General features: G+C 34.1%; 3 protein-coding genes across 3 annotated transcripts; 2 read left to right on the top strand and 1 right to left on the bottom strand.

Annotated features, from left to right (window-relative positions):
- Positions 1-172: 172 nt before the first annotated feature.
- On the bottom strand, positions 173-15228 carry LOC120165511 (cytochrome b-c1 complex subunit 7-2, mitochondrial-like). The gene is made up of 5 exons (XM_039175012.1): positions 15220-15228; positions 1743-1855; positions 1508-1665; positions 845-892; positions 173-416 (listed from the first exon to the last, which is right to left on the bottom strand). The coding sequence occupies exons 2-5, from the start codon at positions 1834-1836 to the stop codon at positions 348-350; spliced, it is 369 nt and encodes a 122-aa protein (XP_039030943.1). The 5' UTR covers positions 1837-1855; positions 15220-15228; the 3' UTR covers positions 173-347.
- LOC120165510 lies at positions 3526-3971 on the top strand. Its single transcript, XM_039175011.1, has one exon. The coding sequence runs from the start codon at positions 3550-3552 to the stop codon at positions 3934-3936; it is 387 nt and encodes a 128-aa protein (XP_039030942.1). The 5' UTR covers positions 3526-3549; the 3' UTR covers positions 3937-3971.
- Positions 3974-6810, top strand: LOC120165509 (la-related protein 1B). Its single transcript, XM_039175010.1, has 4 exons — positions 3974-4518; positions 5234-5383; positions 5826-6011; positions 6496-6810. The coding sequence occupies exons 1-4, from the start codon at positions 3991-3993 to the stop codon at positions 6574-6576; spliced, it is 945 nt and encodes a 314-aa protein (XP_039030941.1). The 5' UTR covers positions 3974-3990; the 3' UTR covers positions 6577-6810.
- Positions 15229-25526: the final 10298 nt, after the last annotated feature.

The following is a 25526-nucleotide window of genomic DNA, read 5'->3' as shown; positions in this document are numbered from 1 at the left end:
TGTGAAATGTATAAAAGTAAAAGCCTTAAAATCAGTTAAGATTTGAATTATAAATGAAAGTTACAATAAAAGCTCTTGACAGAAAGGTTTGTTTATTCTAAAATGGCTTTGCTTGCATTCAAAAGCATAAATTGCGGTTCATAGTTCTGTATCATATTAGGGCATTGCCAACAGACTTGAGCTTAATCAGAAATTCAGTTCAAAAACTGACACATGAATGTGTAACCAACCAAAATTAGGAAAAGGCGAAATTCACAGTCCAGCTCTGCTATAGGAATACCAGTCGACATGCAAATCAATTGAACAAATATTTCAACAGCTAACTACGAGATACAACTCGAAAACCCTTAAGGAATGGTTCGCTGATACAGAGGCAAAGCTCCCAAAGCTTCACGCTCTGCATTCTCCTTCTTCACCTACAAGATTCAATTAAAAAATTCTTAATACATATACTCCAACTCCATCCATTTATTTCACATCGACTTTCAGCCTTTGCTTCAGTCAAAACACACAGCTTAAAATTCTAACACTACACCATAAACGAAGTGAAAAACAAACAGAAACTTTGCCAGCAAACATGACGCTGAACAATATGATGTGTATGTGCAAAAGATAGAATTTTGCAAAGCAAAGTAGAATTTAATAACCAAGAATCTAGCAGTTTGACATGGCATCATCAAGGTGTTGCACCTTGGCACCAGACAACAAAAGCACGATAGACCCTTTTGAACGAAGTGCTTTGATCAGGCACATGGTTTGTGCTCTTAGGTGCGCTTTTTTGAAACTGTTCAAAATAAAATTCAAGTCAATTTATCAACATAACTTCTACTGTACAAGAACTTACAAGAGCAAGCATATCTTGAAGATAGCTCCTAAATGGCGTCTGCATTTTCTGCAAAGGAATGATAAGATCCAATGAACTATAATTAATCTCAAAGCACAGTAATGAAGCAAAGATGCATGTTCAATAAAAAATGAAAAGGGTGGCAAACATGCATGGATAATTATAAACATAAAGATATCTACTAATGTTGACAAAAATAATTATATCATATCTTAATCATATTGATAAAGATTATAAAATATTAGTTCCTCATCCCCGTATAATATTTTTCAATCCTTAGACAAGGATTGAGCGTTTTATGTCAACATAGTTTTGTTCGGTGTTGCAACTTCCATTCTAATGGTATTTACCTATAGTTTTAGGAAGCAAAAAAACAACTAATAATAGAACCATATTATAACATAGAAATCAGGATAATTATTCTATCTTTCTTTGAAAGACTATATTCATATGTACTCTATCAAGTCCCCCCCCCCCCAAAATAATAATAATGACATACAGATTTAAAGGTAATTGGATTTATAATAGGATTCATATTAGGTTTCTGACATTTAAAAGCTAATCCTTATTCACAATTACACAAAAAGAAAATCAATCCTCCAAAATTAAATACTCAAATAAGATTCTCCAAAATCTACTAAAAAAAAAGAGAGAGAGAGAAACCTGAAGATCTTCAGGGAGATACTCGTGCTTCATGGAGAGGTCAATTGCACGCTTAAGGCGTTGGTTACGGGCATCGACGACCTCACGAGGCAGCCTGTTCAATGCCTCCTTGATATCCAAATCGTAGTAAGGATCGTACAGATCGTCGTAACGAAGGCCTGAACAAATTATCCAATAAATTTAATTGAAATTTAGGGGGAAAGTTTAGAGTTAAGATTTTGAGGAAAATCGTTACCGTATTTGCTGAGACGGCTGGTAAGGGTTTTCATATGCAGAGATGCCAACCAGCTCTTCTTCGGATCCAAAAGTGACTGCAAAAGCGACGACATTTGGCTGCGCTTTCTCTTCCTCTCTATCTCAGCTGAATCCCGAGCCTTTGTATGCAGATCAAGGGTTTGTTACAGTTTTGTGCAATATATCGACCAAGTTACTACACTCACGATATATATGGCATTATCTCACGAGATATTAAATAGTATTATTGTTAAGGAAAAATACAATAATGGTCACTAATATTTAAGTAAGTTTTCATTTATATTAATTAAGTTTAAAAAGTAATATATTAGTCACTAATATTATCGATTTATAACAAATTGATCACTCTACCAGTATCTCTATTAAATTAATGATGTGGTACAATTAATAAAAAGGTTAACATTTATGTTTACCCTTAAACTATTACTAAAACATCAAATATGTCTTTAAACAATGATTTTATATCTAATCTATCCCAAAAGCTTTTTAACTTCTTTTTTCAAACATTGCATCATTTCAATTATATTCTAACTAATTTCCTTACAAAACAAAAATCACACTTGAACAAAATTTCGTTTGTCTTTAAATATTCTAACCACTTTCCTTACAAAACAAAAATCATCCCAAAAGTATTATTTTTTTCATTAAAATTAATTGGATATATGACTTTAAATACTCATGTATATTTTATAATGAAAAGACTCCATTTATCAATACAATTTGGTTTTTTTTTTTGTAAGAATGTGGTTCGAATATAGTTATAGTGTTGGGGTGTTTGAAAAAAACTATAAATTAGAAATTTTTGGGATAAATTAAATATAAAATTATTGTTTAAGGAATTGTTTGATGTTTTAGCTATAGCTTAGGGATAAAACTAAATATTAATCTTTTTATCAACATTATCATGTCTTCAATTTAATAGAGATAACGAATAAGTGACCATTTTGTTATAAATCAATAACGCTAGTGACCATTTTGTTACAAATTGATAATGTTAGTAACTAATTTATTACTTTTGAAACTTTAGTGGGAAAAATAAAAACTTACTCAAACATTAGTGATCATTGGTGTGGTTTACCCTCTTTTTATTAATAGTGATTAAAATAAGATAATATTTATTCAAAAAAAATTCAACCATTTAATTATTTAAAAATTTGTAATATAATTGATTTAATAAAAAATAAATTGATATAAATTTTTCTCTCGTGAAGTAATCAATCCATCAACAAATTTATTTTAACTAATAATGATTTAATTAATTACTTTTACGGGGTAAATAAGAGGGGTATGATATAATTAGGTATAAACATAAGACTCGAATCCAATAGGTTCTGACCTAATTCGATTGGATTGGAATTTTTAAAATTATATTGATTTTAGTTTGGGTTGGGCTGGGTTTAAATTTAGGGTAAAAAATATTCGATCTAAAAAAATATAATTTTACATTATATATTTAAAAATAATTATAATAGTATTTTTTTATATATTATTTTTTAATTATATCTCTATTTTTTATTAAATAAAAATATTATTATTTTAATAAATATATTATTTCAAGATCAAATCGAATTTAAATTTTATCTAAGATTAAATTTAGATATAATGCATATGTAGCTCACTGTTTCTTTGTGTACTTCTCGTTCTCGATCCAAAGGTACATATTCTTGCTATCCTATCGGACGGTCAGGATTTTCGCTATTTTTCCTTTGGGTGTAACCTAATAATAACCTACGATCTCATTTCAGTTGTAGCGGGAGTGTAGAGCAATCTTGAGTCGACCGACCCAGATGAGAGGAACCATCGGCAGGACCCTGTACGATCAATACCTTGCATCTCTTACCAAACGAACCTCTTTTCTCCTCCAATCCTCCCCCTTCTCCGCTTCCTCAAGATCTGGCGACGGCCGTGGCCTTGCTGGGGGAAACTCTCCTTTTGATGGATTCACTCCAGCCACCGCAAAATCCGAATCAGAGGAGAAAAGGTCCGACTCAAATGAATCGGCTTTCGTCGGATTAGGTCACGGCCGTGGAAGAGGAACTCCCTTATCCTCCGAATCCAAACTCCCCCCTTTCTCTTCTCATTTTTCCCAATACGCGTCCGGTCGAGGCCGAGGTACCAATGAGCCAGTGCCGCCTCCAAGGCAACCGAAAGTGCCGATATTTGTAAAGAAATAGGATGAAATCGAAGTTGATTCCCCGGCGAAGCCGGCCACCGATTCGGTTCAGTCGATGGAGCCAACACTTCCATCTAGTATGCCCTTAGTCGCATCATTATCGGGTGCTGGACGAGGCAAGCCCTTGAAGCAACCGGAGTCTGCCTTGCAGATGAAGGAAGAAAATAGGCATATCCGAGCGAAGCAGGAGCAGCAACGGCAGCAACCGCCTCCATTGCCGCAGATGAGCAAGGAAGAAGCAGTAAAGAAAGCAAGGGAGATTCTTTCAAGGAGAAGCGAGGGCGATATAAGGGAGGATATGGGTTTGAGTGGAGGTAGAGGAAGAGGAAGAGGTAGGCAGTCGGACAGGGGTAGGGGAAGGGGAAGAGGGCGCGGAGGATACTCAAGGAAATTGGAAGAAGATGCTAAAGAGCTTGAAGATGATCTTTATTTAGGAGATGATGCGAATGGAGAGAAATTGGCCCAAACCATTGGAGCCGAAAATATGGCTAAGTTGGTTGAAGGGTTTGAAGAGCTTTCCAGTAGAGTCATGCCTTCTCCTCTGGACGATGCTTACATGGAAGCGATGCATACCAACTTTATGGTGAGTTGTTCACCTTTTGAAATTTTGTGCAAGGATGATTATTATTACTTCAGTTCACTATAATTAGAAATTAAATTGTGTTATTTTCTTTGTATGCTATCAGCTAAATGGGAATTGGCCTGGTGATTTGTTTTTAGCATAGAAAAAGTATAAATGAAAACTTGGGTTGGAGCAAACTGTTCTAACTGTCAATAAACACCATTACGTTGAACAAGAACATAAATTGGTTCTAGGGGTGACAATTACAATAATAGGTTTTAATCTGAAAGACGTGCCTCAGTGAATGGTGTATTTTAAATCTGCAAGGCTGGTAAGTGGTAATACTAGTAATTGGTTGGTGTAAAATTATATTCACATTGCAGTCCTTGCATCCTCTGGTTAGGCTGGCATAATTTAATGTGTTTTTGCTGATTTTTTATGATTCATTTGTGCTAACAATTTGGTCTAGTGAGCCATCTGAATATCTGATTTCTTGTTGGTAGTAATCACTGTTTATAAAGGCTTATGTAAAACATTGCTAACAAATAGGTTTATGTTGTTGTGGTGGTGGATAAAACTGATAATGCACTTGTAAAAGAACACGTGAAACAATATTGAACTAATTCAACCATTTCCTTAATTAATTTTACATTGCAGCCTCGACTGTATTGCCAGACTATGATTTATTGGGGTTAATCTGGATCTTAAACCATTTATCTACTTGTTTGGCTTGCAGATAGAGTTTGAGCCTGAATATTTGATGGCAGATTTTGAGACTAACCCAGATATTGATGAGAAACCACCCGTGTCTCTTAGAGATGCCCTTAAGAAGGTGAAACCTTTCCTCATGTCATATGAAGGAATTCAAAATCAAGAAGAGTGGGAGGTATGTTCTATTGCTTTGATCATGGTTCATGGTTGTTTTTCTCATTGCTTTGGATGTATTTCTTCCGTATGAATGACATGGAGAACTAAAAATATTTATTCTTACTGATAGTAAGATTCTTATTCAAATTTTTAGAGGACATCCTGCTTCAAGTTAATCCTATAGTTGAACTTGGACAAGGCTGAAGTTACATTAATGGAGACAAAATCCATTTAGTTTCTAATCCACAAAATCACCATAAGGAATTAAGGTCATGGAGAAATTGTTTTAGCACACAAAATTTTTCATAAATAAATTGAATAGTTAACCTGTGAAATCCACATTATTTTGTGGTGATAACATTTTCTGAAAAAGGCCCCTAATTTGTTTTCTTGATAGTCTTTTTTAGATGACTTCTTCATGAATAGCTTTATACTATGTTTTCCACATTCTAACTTTTCAGGAAGCCATCAAAGAAACAATGGAAAATGTACCTTTACTGCAAGAGATCATTGATCACTACAGTGGACCTGATAGAGTAACTGCAAAGAAACAGCAAGAAGAGTTGGAAAGAGTTGCAAAAACTCTTCCCAAAAGTGCACCTGCTTCTGTGAAGAACTTTGCAAACCGTGTGGTTCTCTCTCTTCAGGTTACTATTTATAATTTACTAATTTTTTCTTTCATGCACAATTTGCGTTTGAGGATGATGCTTTCTGGTGATGTACAATTGTGAGATATCGGTTTCTGAACTTTAGCTTCCTTGCATTCTTTTTGGACTTGTATAATAGATTTGACACATTATGAGACAACATGTCTGCCATGGATATGTCCTGGCACTTCAAGAAGGCTAATGGGACTAACAGGCACAGTTTTTATGGTTGAGCTTTTGTTACTAGAACAGAAGTCGCATTAAAGAAACTATATGGTGGAAATTATGTTGGTATATTCGTGTTGTATTTGTTTTGTGTCTAAAATTGCCAGATCCATCTTGGACTAGTCTAATTTCTGGTTACTATATGGTGGTAATTATGTTGGTATATTCGTGTTCTATTTGTTTTGTGTCTAAAATTGCCAAATCCATCTTGGACTAGTCTAATTTCTGGTTACTATATTGGGCGAATCTTATAAAGCAGAGTAACCCTGGTTGGGGATTCGACAAAAAATGCCAATTCATGGACAAGCTTGTGTGGGAGGTCTCTCAACAATACAAATGAAGGTAGATGGCTTGGTTTATTTAATCGAGATGATACCAAGCAGTTATGGCCTCATGATGCTTCTGATTCCATTCACCAAATCCTTTTTCTTTTGGGAGGGAGGCGACTGGGGGATATATGAACATAGTTTCGGTGAAAAGAGATTTTTTTTTTGCTTATGTATTTGATTCCTTTAGAGGAGGAACATCTGCAATAGATTTATACGCTAGTTAATTTTTCAGTAACGGTGAATAAGCATTACTTGGAGAGGCCGAAGTACTGAAGTTTGTTGTGTTTTACTAGGAATGTTCAAAAGTATTTTTGCTACCTGTGTTGTGTGATGCATTGTATCCAGCCCAGATATGTTATGCTACGATTCAGATTCAATTCCAATCCATTTTGACCCCAAACCTTGTATCTTTAATCTGAGATATAAGAATGAGCTGATATTGATACTATTGAAGTCAAAGTTGAATGATTAGATGAATATTCCGTATTGACTGATAGACCAAAATTTGTGTGATTTTGGGACTAATATTTTTTTACAAATATAATGAAATAAAAATGACAACTAAAATATGAATTAAGTGTATAAATTAAATTATTTTAGTAGTTAAAGGAATGATTATTATTTTTAAAGGTTTTAAGTTTGAGTATCAACAATATAATATGGATAATTGGACGTTTATTACTAAATAATTAAGAGTATTTGATGTTTATTACTAAATAATTAAGAATATTTAAAATATATTATTTTAAATCATCTTAGTTTAATCACAACTAAGTTGGAGTGGGACTGGCCTAACTCAACTAGAAGCTTTCTTCTCACCATTGCTACACTTTTTGGCTCCAGAATTCTCTCCACCACTCTCCAAGTTGTCTCATCAACTGTTGTTAAAAAGTTAATAATAAAGATCAATCACTATCACCGTTAACAAAAATATATTTTATATTATCATTTTGATAATCTTATATATGCATATCTTTGAGATTTACCACCAAAAGAGAGGATTCTGCCTTTCCACCAGTTTAACCTAGACTGGATCTTTTCCACGATCGGTTTCCACAAAACTTTTCGTTTGATTCTCTGCTGGTTTGCAATCTTACTTTCTTTTGATTTGAATATCTTAATGTTTTCCTGTTATTTTCATCTTGTTTTATGGTATTCTTTATTTCTGCTTTTTACATAATTATTTTTCACTTTAATAATAAAGATCAATCACTATCACCGTTAACAAAAATATATTTTATATTATCATTTTGATAATCTTATATATGCATATCTTTGAGATTTACCACCAAAAGAGAGGATTCTGCCTTTCCACCAGTTTAACCTAGACTGGATCTTTTCCACGATCGGTTTCCACAAAACTTTTCGTTTGATTCTCTGCTGGTTTGCAATCTTACTTTCTTTTGATTTGAATATCTTAATGTTTTCCTGTTATTTTCATCTTGTTTTATGGTATTCTTTATTTCTGCTTTTTACATAATTATTTTTCACTTTGATACTTTTTACTTTGCTTTCTTACTCTGGTTTCACCAGATCTACATTGCTCTGCACTTAGGTAAGACTTTACAAGATTCTTTATTTCTTCCGCTATTTCTTTTGCTTTGTTCTTTTATTCCTTTGGATTTTCCTCTATTTTTAACTCTTCTCGCCGTTAGATCTGAGTAAAAACACCTCAGTTTTAGTTGAAGAACATGCGTTGTGATCTAGATCTAAGCACGATCTTTTCTATTTGAATAATTCTTATACCTAAGCTTATCTGCATGATTTTGGTTCTTTGTAAGTGATTTTATTGGAAAACTGGGTTTTTATTTTATTTTTTGAAATTTTGGCGTAACTATGTTTTGGGTTTGGTTGCATTGTTATCTGTTTGGTAGCTAAGAAAAAGTGAAGGAAGTGGGAACGAAAAAAGAGCTCCCATATTTTGTTTTAATTTTTTATTCAATTCGGTTTTAAAGAATTGAAAGAGACACCTTACTTGAGCGTCGGTTACTGTGAGTGTGCATCTTCTGTCTTCTTTTGATTCCTTTTTTATAGTTCCTCATAGCTTCGGCTGTAGATGATTACTTGAGGTCATGTTCTTTTAGATCCCATAGGGCGTATAGGGGGAGGGCTCGACAGAGTGGTGTCAAGGAGACTAGACTTAGAGTTTGTTCGTTGAATGTAGGCACATTAAATGCTAGGTTGTTGGAGCTGACCGACATACTTAGTAATAGGAAAATAGATTTTGCTTGTATTCAAGAGACTATGTAGAAAAGGGCTCGCGCCAGAGAGTGTAATGGGTACAAGTTGTAGTATTCAGGTGTAGATAATGCTAGAAATGGGGTGGGTATCTTGGTATCCTCTAGGCTTAAGAAAAATGTAGTTGAAGTTTGTAGATATCGGGATAGGATCATGATGATTAAGATTATTATATAAGCGGAAGTGGTGAATGTCCTTTCAGTGTACGCTCCACACGTTGGCCTAGGGGAAGGGGAGAAACGTTTCTTCTGGAATAAGTTAGATGATGTACTTAGGAGCATTCCGGAGGACCAAAGAGTTTTCATAGGGGGAGACTTCAATGGCCATATAGGTAGTGCAACCGACGAGTATGACAGTGTTCATGGGGGTTTCGATTTTGGTAGTAGGAATGAGGAGGGGCATACGTTGCTTGAATTTGCTAATGCACATGATATGGTGGTCACTAATTCATTCTTTAACAAGAGAGATGTGAACTTGATTACGTTCCATAGCGGGGGACATTGTACCCAAATCGACTACATCCTGGTTCGAAATCGGGATCGATGGGCTTGCATTGACTGTAAGGTGTTCCCAGAAGAGTCATGTGCATCACAACACAGATTGTTGGTTTTGGTGTTCCGTGTATACCGTAGGCGGATCACTCATAGGAGGGCTAAACTTGGTAAACCTAGGATCCTTTGGAAGAACTTACATGGAGCGATAGCTGATGACTTTAGGAGTAAGGTTTTCTCTAATATTTTTGGAACTACAAACTCAAATAATACATATATGTTATGGAAAAATATGGAAAATACCCTCAGAGAGGTGGGCAAAAACACCATTGGGTTGTCTTCATGGAAGGTCAAGGAACATAAAGAATCATGGTGGTGGAACGACGAAGTCCAAACTAAGGTGAAGACAAAGCAAACTTGCTTCAAGGAGTTTCTACAATGCAATGACGACGAAGAAAGATCGAGAGCTAAACAAAGATACAAGGAGGCAAAGCGGGAAGCCAAGAAAACAGTGGCTTAAGCAAAGGATAAGGCATACGAGGAAATGTACAAGAGATTAGACACCAAGGAAGGACAAAACGGCATCTTCAGGCTTGCAAAATCCAGGGAAAATAAGAAAAAAGATCTAGGTAGCGTTAGGTTTATTAAGGACAACAATAGTGTTTTTTTAGTGAAAGATCATGATATTAAGAGGGTTTGGGGTAGTTACTTCTTTGGCTTATTCAATGACGGTGCCTCTCTCTGTAGAGATAGTATCGTTGATGGGTCATCCGACCATCATACTACAGCAAATGACTGCCCCACAAGTAGGATTGGGTTTTAGGAAGTCAAAATGGCTCTGAGAAAGATGGGGAGGGACAAAGTTTTCGGTCCATATCAAATTTCAATCACTGTGTGGTTGGCCCTAGGAGAAGAGGGAGTTAAGTGGTTGACCAATATCTTTAGTATTATTTTAGAGACTGCCAAGATGCCAGAGGAGTGGAGAGAGTCTACGGTGATATCAATCTATAAGAATAAAGGAGATCCTCAACGTTGTGGCAACTACAGAGGTATTAAACTACTCAGTCATACCATGAAGCTATGGGAAAGGGTGATAGAGGCTAGGTTGAGACATGTTACTAGGGTTTCGGAAAACCAATTTGGCTTTATGTCAGACAGATTTACTACAAAGGCAATTCATCTACTTCGACGGCTTATGAAGAAATATAGGGAAAAAATAGAGATATTCACATGTCGTTCATTGACCTTGAGAAGGCGTATGATAGCGTTCCCCGCGATACGATCTGGAAGACTTTGAAACGAGACGGATCCCAACTACTTATATCCGGGCGATCCGTGATATGTACTGTAGATCTACTACATACGTCAGACTACAGTTGGCGACACCGAGGCATTCCCGGTGGAAATCAGACTCCACCATGGGTCGGCTCTTAGCCCTTACATCTTCGCCTTGATTATGGACGACATCTATTGTGCGACACCAGACGGTGTTCCATGGTGTATGCTTTTCGCTGACGACATTGTCCTAGTTGCTTAAACAAAAACTGAGCTGAATAGTAGACTTGCTACCTGGAAGATTGCTTTGGAAGAAAAAGGTCTAAGGATCAATATTGAAAAGACAGAGTATTTATGTTCAAACTTCAGTGGGAACCAAAACGATGAAGATGTAGAGGTATGCATAGAATGACATGTTCTCCCCTCAAAGGATTGCTTCAAGTACCTAGGGTCTATGATATAAAAAGATGGGGGTGTAGATGATGATGTTATACACCGTATAAAGGCGAGATGGCTAAAGTGGAGGGCTGCTACTGGAGTTTTGTGTGACACGAAGGTGCCTCTAAAACTTAAGGGAAAATTTTATAGAATTGCAATAAGACCAGCGCTATTGTACGGATCAGAATGTTGGGCAATCAAGAAGTATCACGTAAGGAGGATGGAGGTAACAGAAATGAGAATGCTTTGATGGGCATGTGGTAGGACTCTGTGGGACATGACACCAAACTCTGCTATTAGGATGTCCTTGGGGGTGGTGCTTGTATCCTAAAAATTGAGGGAGGGAAGACTATGATGGTTTGGGCATGTCCTTAGGCGACAACCGTCGGATGCGGTCAGGATGGTAGAGTCGATTACAGTCGACGGTGCCAGAAGGAGAGGACGACCAAGGTGGAAGTGGGAAGACTGCTTGAGATCTGATTTGAAGGATTTAACCCTTACCGAGGACATGACCTCTGATAGGAAAGTATAGAGACTTACGACCAGGGTAGCCGAGTAGTGCGAGTCACATCCATACGGTGTAACATCTCTATCTTCTTTTTAATGTCTTTGTAGTAATTTTCATGACTTCTACTTTTTATACGTTTATGTCATTAGAATTTATGAAGGCTTAGAACTAGGGTAGCGGAGTAATGTTGCCTTAGTTTAGGTTATAACCCATTTGACTTTATTCCTTCTCGTAGTTTGCTATCGTTGACTTCTGTGTATCATTCTCTTCAGGTTTCCTCTTTTTAAATTTAGTCGGGTCGTACGTTTCTGTCTATATGCATAGATTTTTACGCAGGGATTTATTTGCAGGGATTACTTCCCATTACAGATGCGCATATGAAGGTTGCATATGAAGACTGTTCAACTATGTATCTATTTATTTATTTATACATGCATTGCATTTTATCTTTATTTTTAATTTTCTGACTGCCGGAGGTCTTCCACAGAAGCTGCTCTCAACCTGGCTTTGGGGTCAGCCTACTACCCTACCTCTCCCTTACCCCATTGCATATGAGAATAGGGTTTTGTTGTTGTTGTTGTTGTTATATATGCATATGATTGTAATTAAAAAAATAAAGCTAATTTATCATCTAAGATATGTGAAAGGGGTCGTACATATTAATTAATTTAATTGACAATGATGACCGAAAATATAATCAGAATAACTATAGAAGGTATGTTATGCCAGAATAAGGGTTTCTCCACAGTTAAGTGAAACACCCCCAACCTGTACCCGACCCAGATACGAGTCTGAGGTGTCACATTGACTTTTCAAACTTTGACTCTTGACAAAAATTCAAAGAAAATTTAAAACTTTAATTAAAGTAAAAGCAGTTTATGTACTTAACTTGACCACAATAACTAAAATTTGATCAGAGCATATTAACTCAATCTTTAGTACATGCCAACTATATTCAGAATAACCAAAATCATTTAAATAATCTATTTTCTGATCTGAAATTTGTAAGGGAGATGCTGACCTGTCTTGCTCCTCTTAACTTTTCTTCTAGCTTTCCGGAGCCTACGTGTGAAACACTCACACGCTAAGTCGATGACTTAGTGAGGCATAAAAACATAAAACCACTACTAATGCATTCATAATCTATACTATTATATCATACAAAACCATACATTTTGTCATGCAACCACTATCCACTTGTACTCACACATCATTCACATATTCTTATCATATATCATTATAAGTAATTCGATTTAACACTTGATCTGTACCTATTATAATAGTTTTGTCATATAACACGCATATCATTTCTCAAGGAAGCACATATCGCATTATATAATTCTTATAACAAGTTTCATAGCACAAAACATGTAAATCATATATAAGGTATTTATTATTATCGCTTTATTAGTCTTATTTTAGTTCTTTATCTTTTTGTCATATGTTCTTGTATCTATTCTTCTTAACCAAGCTATATACACATCATCATATCACATATATCACTTCACACCATAAAGATTACCAACAAAGCACATACTATCATGCAAGGTTCTTTTATATCATTTCCTTTATTAGCCCATGTACACATGTGAGAACCATAGATATGTGAGTCTATAGATGTTGTGCACTAATGTTGTCACCACAGCTCATATAAATTACATTGAAGTGCCGCGTAGAATTTTGTCCCGAAGGACAGCGTAGAATTTGTCCCGAAGGACCACATAGAATTTGTCCAGAAGGACCACATAGAAAAATTCCTTTAGAATCATATACCTATTCCAATGACCAAATATGTGTCTCAAAAGACCTCGTAGATGTTCCAAAGGATACATATATGTCTCGAAGGACCGCGTAGACCCTCGAATCTTGGCATGCCAACTATACCCCTAGCTCTCAAGACACATAACATGGGCATTTTCTTTTATACTTATCATTTCACATAACACATAGTTCACTTTCACATATCACGTAGCTTATATAACTTTTCGTGTCATTTTATATTTCTTGTCACCTTGCTTACATTCTATTATTATGACTTCTCATAATTACATATACATATAATCTTATAGTTCATTCACATAGCTCATCATAAATTTTCATAAGATCACATCCATTCACGTAATTCATTTCCATATAATTCACATGCACCTATTTTGTTTCTCATATAATCATATAGTCTTATAATATTTCATATGACCTCATATATCATATCACATAGATACATACTCAAACACTCATAGTTATATAGTACTTAAATTATTCCTATTTACATCATTCATGGTCATATAGCTTCCATCACAAAGTCACTTATTTTATCTCTTATTCTCATATATTCATATTTATCATATAACACATAACCTATGTCATATTTATAAACATGTATCTTATATTCTATGTGCATATCATCTCTTTATATCCAAATCTCCTAAGTGATATATTATTCTCAGTTCCTTTTATAGTTCAGTCTTATCTAGTTTTCCTCCATTCTCCATAAATCTTATAACTCTAATGCACAATTTCCCATAATTGATCATATCATTACTTGCTTGTCTCATTTATGTTTCTATTATTTATATAACCTTTACACATGTTTACCTAATTCAGTTTCACATACTTATCACATATGCAAGTCTTCTAATAAATTATCATCAAAAGCTCCTATAACATCTTCCTATAGCTTAATAGATGTTTACCATATAATTGATCTTACATATCCCTATAACTAGTTCTATCAATATCTCTTAATATATATATATATATATATTATTCCCATATTGTTCTATAGGTCAATGTTATTTAACTTATCTCACATTTTATTTAATCCCTTAAGTTGATTCCACCAATTCCCTTATATCTAAATCAGGTAATTTATATCTTATTCCATATTTTATGTCACTTTCTCTTGTTAACACATAATTCATGGTTACTTTACATAATTCGTGATCCTATAACTTATATCCCATGTTCATATAGCTCAGAACATTTTTCCTATAATACATACATCATTGTCATATAACTCATATCATAAAAATTCATACCACATAACATATAATACGAACAAAACATATTCACACAATATCAAACATAGTTATACTTCTAATCATACAATCATATTGGAAACAAACTTGTTTCAAGTCCAATTTCCATATACAATACGTATATTCTAATAATACGCACTCACCTGGCCTCACTAGTCAATATCGATCTCTTATCTTTTCCTTGATCGATCTTACTTGCCAAAAATTCTGGAATTGCTTTACGCTTAGAATCTACATAAATGTACATTTTAAGACAATTATTAGATACCTACACCTTGTAATTGGATACTAGCAACTTAAACGAACCTATTAAACCAATATTCACAACTTTCCTTTAGGGGGGAATCGGTTCCCTACTGTGGGGGAATCGGTTCCCCCATGACATTCTGGAATTTCTGGTTCGGTTGAGGGGGTATCGATTCCCCCTTGAATGGGTACCGATTCCCATTGAATGGGTATCGATTCCCCTAGCCCAGAAATCATGTTTTGAGCTCGAAAATCACTTCATTTTTAGCTCCACACTTCCTATTTCACTTCCTTTAATATTCTTAACTCATATATACATACTTAAACTAATTTATACCCATTTACTTCATCTTAAACCTTAAAATTCTATTCTCCATATAGAAATCAATAATCACACCAAATTTTCCATGTTACTCAGACTTAATTCCAACACTTCTAGCTTCTTATTCTCATAGATGACAAGTCAAATTCATCCTCTAAATTCATTTAAACCTTCTTATTCAAAATTTCACTTAAAAACTCCAATCTTTGATCCATATTATCTTTTCATCTTATAGTTTTAACATAACTTAAGCTTTCCTTAAGCTTAAGTATCATCTTATGATTAAAACCCAAGCTTAATTTCAACTAAAAACCAACTAATAAGAAATCTCACATTTGCTCTTGGCTTCCACACGTGAAGAAAAAAGGAGAACAAGAGAACTCTGGAAACTGGAACATTGCTTCCTTCATTTCCACGTGTTATATCCTATATAAAGGAGGAAGAAAAAAATATTTCTTATAAAATTACTATTATACCCTTCATCTAATCCAATAAGGAATTATTCATATCTAAATCATTGAACTTTCAATTATCCTACTTTTATCCCCAAATTCTAAAATTTTACCATTTATTCACTAACCCGGTATTGAGGATGTTACATAAGCCTGTTAGCTACAATAACAAATCATAGATCCTTTCAAGACTGTCATTATACTTAGTTTCTTGGTCTAAGTTTTCGTGGTTTTTTATGCAAACAATATCCTTTCAAGATCGTCATCATACCTTTCTTGGCCTAAGCTTTCATGGTTTTTGATACAAACAAAATCCATTTAAAATGGCAAGTTGCATAGCATACACCAGGAAAACTCACTGGAGATCTATTCATTCATCACAAAAGACTTAGAGAGAATAAGACATGAAATTTAGAAGGTCGTGGTTTATAACACGTAAATGATTTTATTAAAGGCTAAACTCTGCCTTGTTACAAACCGTAGCTCCCCTTTTATAAACAAAAGGAGAGGAAAACGATAAACTATTAAACTTTCCACGTTTCATATTTTACATAAGATACAAGACAAAGTCTGGATAGCTGGACAAACTTTTATTAAAGTAACTACAGTGACATTATAGTGATATATATAACACCCCCAACCCGTATCCAACTCGAATACGAGTCCGAGGTGTCACATCAACATTTCAAATCGTTTACTTTTAGAAAATAGAGGAAAATTTTAAACATGCTTAATAATTTCCATATATTAACTCAAACTGTTTACAAAAACTGTTCAGAGCTCATACATTTTAATTCTTTAAATACATGCCAACAATATAATACAACAAGAAAACCTACTGTTAAATCTTCTGATCTGATCTTGCAGAAGTTATACTGTCCACTATGAATATATTCTCTATGGAACTTCTCGAATCCTACGTGTGAAACACTCACACGCTAAGTCATAGACTTAGTGAGACATGTAAATACATAATGTAAACTATAACTAAGTAACTAATGCATGTACATATCATGTAACACAACACCATGCTTGTATACATACATAAATCATCATTAACATGCTTATCATTACTTATATTATTATCACTAATTCCTTTTTTATCATATGAGCATATATTTGACATTTCTATACACATCATCGAACACATATGTCTTTTCACAAAAAGAGCACACATAATATCATGACAATTGATTTATTTGTTTTTCTTTAAAACCCATGTATACTTTTGATAACTTAAGGTATATGAGTACATAGAGGTTGTGCACATCTGCTGTCACCACAGCTCGTATAATTCCCACTAGGGGCATATAGAATTTGTCTCGAATGACCACTATGTCCCGAAGGACCACATATCACATATGTCCCAAAGAACCACTCCTTAAGAACTATATACATATTCCAATGGACCAAATAAGTGTACCGAAGTACCACATATATGTTCCAAAAGATTACATATATGTCCCGAAGGACCACGTAGAACCCTCGACTCTTGGCATGCCAACTATACCCCTAGCTCTCAATACACATAACATGGGCATTATTATAAAGTTTATCACATATTCACATTAAATAGGCACATAATCTCATAGCTTCTTTCACATAGTTCATTTCCATATAATTCACATGTCACATGGTCACATTTCATATAACATTCTCGTAGGGTCTTATATCCCATTATCTCATATATGTCATGTCACATTTCTTGTATTCATATAGACATGTAATTACATACATCATTTTTACAACAATATCTTTTATCATATATCTTATTATCACACATAGCTTATGGTCACAGATTTATCACACATACATGTATTCACACAGATCACATATATAAATGCACTTACATCTAAACATATGCATGGACTCAGGTACATCTAAGCATCATATCCATATATGCTTATATTCACATACTCATGAAACCTAGTATCAGAATTAGACTTATCACAAGTCTTAATTCCATAGCATAACTTACACTTATTATCATGTACTCACCTTAGCCTCCCTTGCCAATATCAATCCTTTAACTCTCTCTTGACAATCTTAATCTGATAGCTTGTCCGAACCTTGTTTTCGATCGATATCTACACGAATATACAATTCAATAAATATCGAATATTTGAATTACTCTTATAGCTTCATACTAATGTAAACTAAATAAAACATTAATTTCAATTTTCCATCTTAAGTAGTATCGGTACTACCCTCACAGTACCGATACTTCTATGCTAGGGTACTGATACCCTACCCCAGTATCGATACCAAAATTAGCTTCGATATTCCCTGGTATCGATACCCTTGGTATCGATACTCCTTCCTTATGGTATCGATACTGTTCATACATGTATCGATTTCCCATGCATAATTTCCTCATAATTTGTCTTGTAGTATCGGTACTCATTCAACCAGTATCGATACTAATAACCCAGAATCCCTTCTTTAAACCCAAAAATTCCCTAAAATTTTGCTATTTTCCCCTTTTTACTATTCCATAAAGCCTTTAAACTCAACTATACACTCCTAGACTAACTTACTTTACTTTAACACCCTTTAAAGTCTCATATTTTCATAAAACACTTGGAACCAAAAATCATATCCATTAATCAAGATGTTTTTAATCCACTTCTACTACTTCTATCTTCTTAATTATACCCTTTACAAGTCAAATATGACTTAAAAATCCATTTATAAACTCTCTCCCAACAATTCACTTAAAAACCCCTTATATTTAATCCTCATAAAATTATCATTCTTTTAGTTTCTATTACTCTTTAAGCTTCCATAAGCTCTCTTAACACCTCAGGAATCAAAACCAAACATGATTTACAAGAAATAACCAATACAAAGATTTCTTACCTTTAGCTATGGAGTCACGGTGGAGAGGAGAAGAAAAAAGATGAAGAGAATTTTCTGGATTCCTATTTCCACTTCTCTTCTCTTCCACGTGTAGATATAATATCCAAGGAAATGAATTTCATTTCATGAAAAATGACCATTATTCCCTTCAATCTATCTATTTTTACTAATCAATCCTTTTTAATAAATTTCCCATTTTTAAATTTTCCTAAATTGATCACAAAATTTCAAAAACTTATAGTTTAGTCACTACCCCTGTTTTTGAGATGTTACAATATATTACTATAATTAGTAGACTCATCAGATGTCAGATTCAACTCAATAATTTTGTCCTTTTTTTACTTACTTTTTCATGTAGTGTGTTATCTGATAAGTTTCATGCCAATCTTCTGGGTCCATATCCATCTTCTCACATTCTGGAATTGTTTTCTCTATCGGCACTATTGTTGAGTCATTTGTTTTGCTTGCAGTACTGTTAATCCATGGGTAATCTTGGGACCATTCTGAGGGATCTAGTATACTTTTTTGATATTCATGTACTGCCTCCATCATTGCTCTGTAATAAGGTGTCAGATTTGTAGTCCATGAATCCCATGGTGTATCAACATCTGGTGGTGGCCATATTTCTAATAGAATCTATCTGTTGAGTAGGCACAAATACTTATGCAATTCTCTATATTGGATATACAATTTTCTTACATCATCATGGTAAATTTTGTGAATCCACGTAGTAGGAAATGGCCCTAGCTGTTTGGATTTTTCATGTTGTAAAAAGTAGTGTGGCTTGTAGATAATGATCACCGTAAATAAACCAAGAACTCTTTGAGCTTCTTTATTAACCATGTCCAACCACTTATGAAGGGGATAAAACCATTGTAAAATGGTAAAAAGATTGTTTATTTCTGGTTGGATCTGTCCCTTTATGGGTTTGTCAAGGAAATACTGAAGATATGGTAGGTTAAACTGGATAGTTATATGATGTATATGAGTAAAATACCATAATAACCATTTCAGCTCATTAGGTACTTCAGTAAATTCGAAATGAATTGGGTGGATGAAGGGATAGCCTGGATGTAGGCTATGAGCTTTTAGAAACAATTCTCCATAATTTCTGAATAGATATAATTGGTATTCAAAAATCATATATTTGGCTTTGGAGTGAAACTTATTTTTTATTACCAGTTTATAAATTTCAAGAGAAAATTATGGGTTGAGGTTTGGAGGAACATAAAAGGTTGATTTAGAGAGATAGGCTTTTAGTCTTTTTGGTGGTTTTGGAGATAATGTGGATAAGGCTTTAAACATTATTATTTTATGGATTTGTTTCTAAGATGGTCTGGACAGTAAATCTGCAAGAACATTAGTTTTGCCTTTAATGTGTTTGTAGTCAAAAAAGTATTTCGAAAACCACTATGCCCGTCAGAGTAACTGTGGATTTGGAACAACCTTATGCTTTAACTTTATTATCTAAGGGAAGGAGGACATATCCATTTCGAACAAAAAGTGATGACCAATCAAACGGAACTCAAATTTGGATATTCCTTTCTGCACTGCTATGGTTTCCTTGAAGGTTGAATGATAGTGCCTTTCTACATCAGAGAATCTTCCACTTTTGTATCCACACACGTGTTTTTTTCTTCAAAAAGAATTATTCCCCAGTATTTTTCACTAGCATCTGTCTGAAGAATTCTTTTTCCATCAGAAGGGATTTGCAGTAGTGGTAATTGTTACAACTTTTCTTTCAATACTTTCATGGCTTTGGTCTGAACTTCCTTTCATTGAGGAGGGTTTTTCTTGAGAATCTTTCTTAAAGGATTAGTATACTTAGAAATTTTTGGAATAAAATCTCTTAGGTAGCTTACTATCCCTAAGAACTGGAGAACTCGTTTCTTTGTGAAATTTCCTTCTGGAAATTTTAATAATTCTTGGGCAATATGAGGTTCTGGATGATATCGCCCATCTTTAAAATGCATTCCCATAAATTTTATCTCCCGTTGCATATCTTCATCTTCCTTTCTAATAACATAATCCCATACTGTAGAACCAATTGTTTAAATTGGTTCAGTAATTTAGAATGATATTCTTCATCTGGATTGTACATGAGAATATCATCAATGTAAACAAGGGCACTCTCCATGATTGGTTGGAAAATCTTGATCATTATCTTTTGGAATAGTGATGAGGCCATTTTGTCTCCAAAGGGTATAACCTTCCACTGGTAATGATGATTTGGAATACAAAATCCTGTTTTAGCCCTCTCTACAGGATCTATACACAAATGCCAAAATCCTACCTTAAGATCAAACTTTGAAAAGATCTGGGCATTAACCAAGTTTGATAACAACACATTCTTGTTGGGTAGAGGATATTTATCATCCTAGAGAAAATTATTGAGAGGTTGATAATTAATCACGAGCTTGAGCTTTCTTCTTGCTTGTTCTGATCTTTTATTAACATAAAATGCTTCACAAGTCCACTGCGAATCTGAAGGCTCAATCAACTCTTGTTGCATAAGTTCATTGCATTCTGTTTCTGCAAGTTTTTTATGTTCAGTATTCATTCCTGAGTGACTGGCCTTTGTTGGGTTGATATCTTCACTTTTCTTGAAAGGTAATTGAATGAAAACTCTGAATTATTCCATAACAGATGATCACATTTTGACAAAAAGTCCTCATGTGAATCTGCACAAGCTTTCTTCTTAAGTTCTTCAATAGCATAGGAAATCACCTCTTTGGTCCCAATCAAGTATAATCTAGAAATTTCCACAAATGGCTTAAACATTTGTTTATATTTAATACCATTAGGTAGAATTCTTAGATGTTTGGCTTTTGTATAGAGATCAAAGCCCACAACTAAATCTTTTCCTAGGAGATGTGATCCTAATACTATGGTTGTAATAGCACATCCTTGAAAGAATTAATTAGTAATAGGCCTACTAATGAGGTGAGTTACAAACGTCTGATCTGCTGGTGAATTAAAATTTTTGGTATAAGGTTTCCACCAATATGGGGGAAGGATCTTCAAATTCATGATCGTCTCAATAACTTCAATATCAATAAAAACAATTACTGAAATTGGTTTTCATATTTTCCATGATAAATAGACGCTGAAATATGTGGATCATGAACTATTAATGCCATTGATGAGCTTATTTTGCTTTGAAGTATATAGACCCCTTCATTTTCAAAGGACCACTCTGTATTAGATTAAAAGACTTTGATATTTATGCTTTGAATGGAAAATAGGGTCTGATCAGTAAGCTCATCTTCAATAGAAAAGAGGGATTCAACATCATCATCTTCTTTGATCTTAATCAATGTCTTCTCTTGGATTTGCTGGATCATTTTTGAACCTCTCTTGTTCTTGGGATAATTCTTTGCAAAATGTCCTTTTTGTCCACAAACATAGCACCTGGATGACTTCACACATGTGGCTCGTTTTTTTCTCAGATATCTCCATTTTTTTCTCATTCTTGGGAATGATGGCGTTCTAAAAGATCTTTTCCTGAGATATTTATAGAACTTTTTTCTTTGAAAACTGCAGTGGCATTGCTACTTTTTCTTACATTTGATGGTTAATCCAGACTCCTTACAAGCTTTGTCTAGCTCTTTACTTCCAGTCATGTAATCTTTAATAATCTTCTTTCTATCACAAATTTTTTCAAAAAGCGATATAAGTTTCATGCTCCCATAGTCAACTATAAAATATCTCTCATTTGATGCTGAAGATATCTGTTGACTGCATTCTACAATAGTTCTGGGATCGAAGCCGGTATTGCTTGGTTCAAACTCTGATATGCTCATAGAGTGTAGAAGAACTTTGTCATAATGTTGAAATGTTTCTCTAGATCTATATTTTCAAAAGAACATCTTTTTTGAAAAACTCCTTTCTCTTGAGAGTCTTTACATCATCTGGATTTCCAAGAAAACAATTATGCATTGCACGAATAACCGCTGCAAAATCTTGTTCAACTAGGAACTGCATTTGATCTTCTGGGGATAAAGTAATCCATCAGTCTCGAAGTACACCAGTGAATCTAGAGACAAAGTCTATGAGGATATCATAGTTGTTTTCCCTTGTCAGCTTTTGTGTCTCCATCCACGAGTGAAATTCCTGAAATCTTTGAGGCCATCTTGATACATGAATATCATGAAGTGTAAATGTGTACTTTTTGCCATTGACTGGAAATGTTTGTGACTGTCTTATTGCTGATGTTTATTCCATATGATCAGGATCTGAGTCTTTTATTTTAACTCCAGGCTGATTGGTTGCTTCCATGATCATATTCTCTGGAGGCGTATGAGCTTTCTGAACCTTCATAGTCATAAGTTTCTTGTTCTACTTCTTCTGTTTGTTCTTTCTCTAGATTGACAACAACTATCTTAGGGATTGTGGTTTCCCTGTATTTTCTAAGGAAAGAAGTCAAAGAATTCTGTTGATCTTGGTGTATCATCAATGCTTTTGAAAATTTTGGAGAGGGACCATCTTCTTCTTGTATTTTCCCTTTATCTTTTTATCTCTTCTTATCAGATTCTTGATTCTTTATCTACTAATAAAGCTCATAAGTTGTTGGTTTCTTTGTCTCTGCAGTGAAAGGGAAAAATATCAGCCCTTGTGAAGCTTCATATCCCTTCTGAATGAAGAAAATATAGATTGTCGAGGTTCTAGTATGGATCTTTTCAAATATAGGAAAGTTTTTTTCTTCAAGCGACTGAGGAACTTGTCCTGTTTCCTCGAGTATTTTAATCTAATCCTTTAGCTTTTTAATTTCTTTTTCCTTTTGTTCAAGATGGGAAAAGAAATCTTGTCCTGGTGAAACAATTTCTTTCTCAACTTGTTGTAACCTTTTGTGGAGTAACACGATCAATTCATTGGCAATCCTTGGATTCCACCCGGGTAAGTTTGACATCTATATGTGTAATCTTGGAGTCAATCTTCTTTAAGGTAGTATTTTGAGCAAGAGCATTCTCAGTTTACCAATTAAGAGTCGCTTTTGCTGCACTGATATTTTCTCCATGAAGTTAGCTGAGGATTTTTGGAGCATGCTTATACTCATTTTAAGTGAATTCCTCAAGAAGAGGAAACTCTTTGTCACAAGAGGGATCTGAAGGTTGGAATATGCAGACAACAGGGATTTGTTGAGTTTGAGGTTCTGTTTCAGGGTTTTATTTTACCCATTGTTTTGTAACAAGGTTGGGTTAATTTTTTTGGTTTTATCTTTGGTGCTGGTGGTGGAGGAGATGAAAGATTTGGTGGAGGATTTTGTGAAGGAAACTGATATAGTTTAGTTGTAGGGGTTTAGGATGAATAATCCACTAGGAAAATAAATTTCCCATTATATTCTCCAAGTGGTACAACTGAGGGATCTCGTTGTATATATCTTTTTTAAAAACTGGAATGAGAAGACTTCTTTTTCTTGCCATTTTTGTGAGGACAATATTCTATATGATGATTCCCCTCGATCCATGCATCAAATCTATCATCAGCACAAAGTTCAATGAGCACTTAAGATCCCACGAACAATGACCAGATATTGAATCTTTGAACATGTAGATCGACTTGCCTGATTCCTCAAAATGCTCTATGAAAGAGGGTTCTAGGCTAGGTTTACATAACTCACAATAACAATATGGATCTTCTTTATAATGAGCTTCTATGGAATCACCGAGTGGCAACATCATAAATTATGTAGGAAGTATTGACGATGTTGGTTGCCTCTTCAGGTGATTATGGTCAAACCGGATTTTCGAAGTCCTATATTCTATATAGGTGATCTTGCTATTAAGGGATCTATCTGGTTGTCTTTTTTCATGGATATGCTCGTAATTCGTCACCCACTTGTCTGATAATAACTGGATTAGCACTTTTCTTAGAATTCGCCTGGGTATATGGACACAGTGTGGCTGCTCCTATGTATTAACTGAAATCAAAAGTGAATCACCATATCTATTTTCATTAAGCTTGAAAGCATGATCTTGAACTATATACAATATTTGATAGTGAAGAGTTGCAATTATTGAAGATTCCACTTGCGAGGCTCCAATTATATATATCTAGACTTTTATAGCATCCAAAAATATTTGGATCTGCAAGGGCCATAACAAGTATGTTGTTCATAGTAGCCTCAACAATACCAATACAGGCATCTTGTTACTTTAAATATCTAATATCCAGTAAAGCAATTCTTGTTACTACTAGTTTTCCTTCTATGTCATGATAATTGAGAGCGAGTCGAATTGCACCAAAATAGATATGAGAATACCTAACTTCTATCCATTTTTATAGAAAGCCAGGAGAAATTTCCAGAGTAACAAACTGTTCTATTGTTGATTCCGTAATGAAATGTTTATCAAAACGGGATGACTGGACGCACTCTTTTACACCTTTTGATGGCGTATGGATTAGAGACTTGATATATTTTTTTATGGGAGAAAAAGATGGCTTTTTGTAAGAAGAGTAATGATTTACACGAGGAAGTTCCGTGGGTTAAACTTTTTCATCTTTAGAATAATGAACTTCATACAAGAACGAAATCTTTTTGACTATATAGGTTTTAAGAGGAAAATCTCCCATGGTAACAAAGGATTTTAAAGAAGAGGGTTCGATAGAATAGTTTCTGACATGATAATAAGATTCATTCTCTTAAATCTATATAAAATGAATAAATAGATCTAAGAGTGTGACTCTAATACCAAATAGGATAACATGAATATGAAAAATATATTGTATTGTACGGCAATTCAAGTATTAAGAAAAATGGTAAATTAAATATTTAATACTTAAATTATTAGTTTTGATCTATTCTAGTATTTGAACTTACAAGTTTTCAAAATCGTGCCTAACATTTAGTTTTTATTTCATTTTAATATCCGTCGTTAAAAATTTAACACGTTTATTACCTAAACTACCTATTTTCATCCGATTTAGTACTTGAACTTTCAATTTTTCAAAACTTAACATTAAAATTTTGAATTGAATACTAAAATAAAACTAAAACTAAAATTTTTAATGACAGACACTAAAATGAAACAAAAACTTAATTTTGTATCATTTTGAAAAAAATTGAAAGTTTAGAAACTAAAACAGAGTAAAAA

The sequence above is a fragment of the Hibiscus syriacus genome, unplaced genomic scaffold, assembly GCF_006381635.1.
Source record: "Hibiscus syriacus cultivar Baekdansim isolate YM2019G1 unplaced genomic scaffold, ASM638163v2 tig00111582_pilon, whole genome shotgun sequence".
Taxonomy (NCBI): domain Eukaryota; kingdom Viridiplantae; phylum Streptophyta; class Magnoliopsida; order Malvales; family Malvaceae; genus Hibiscus; species Hibiscus syriacus.
Note: the sequence above shows the minus strand (reverse complement) of the source record. Positions and strands in the feature narration are given on the sequence as shown.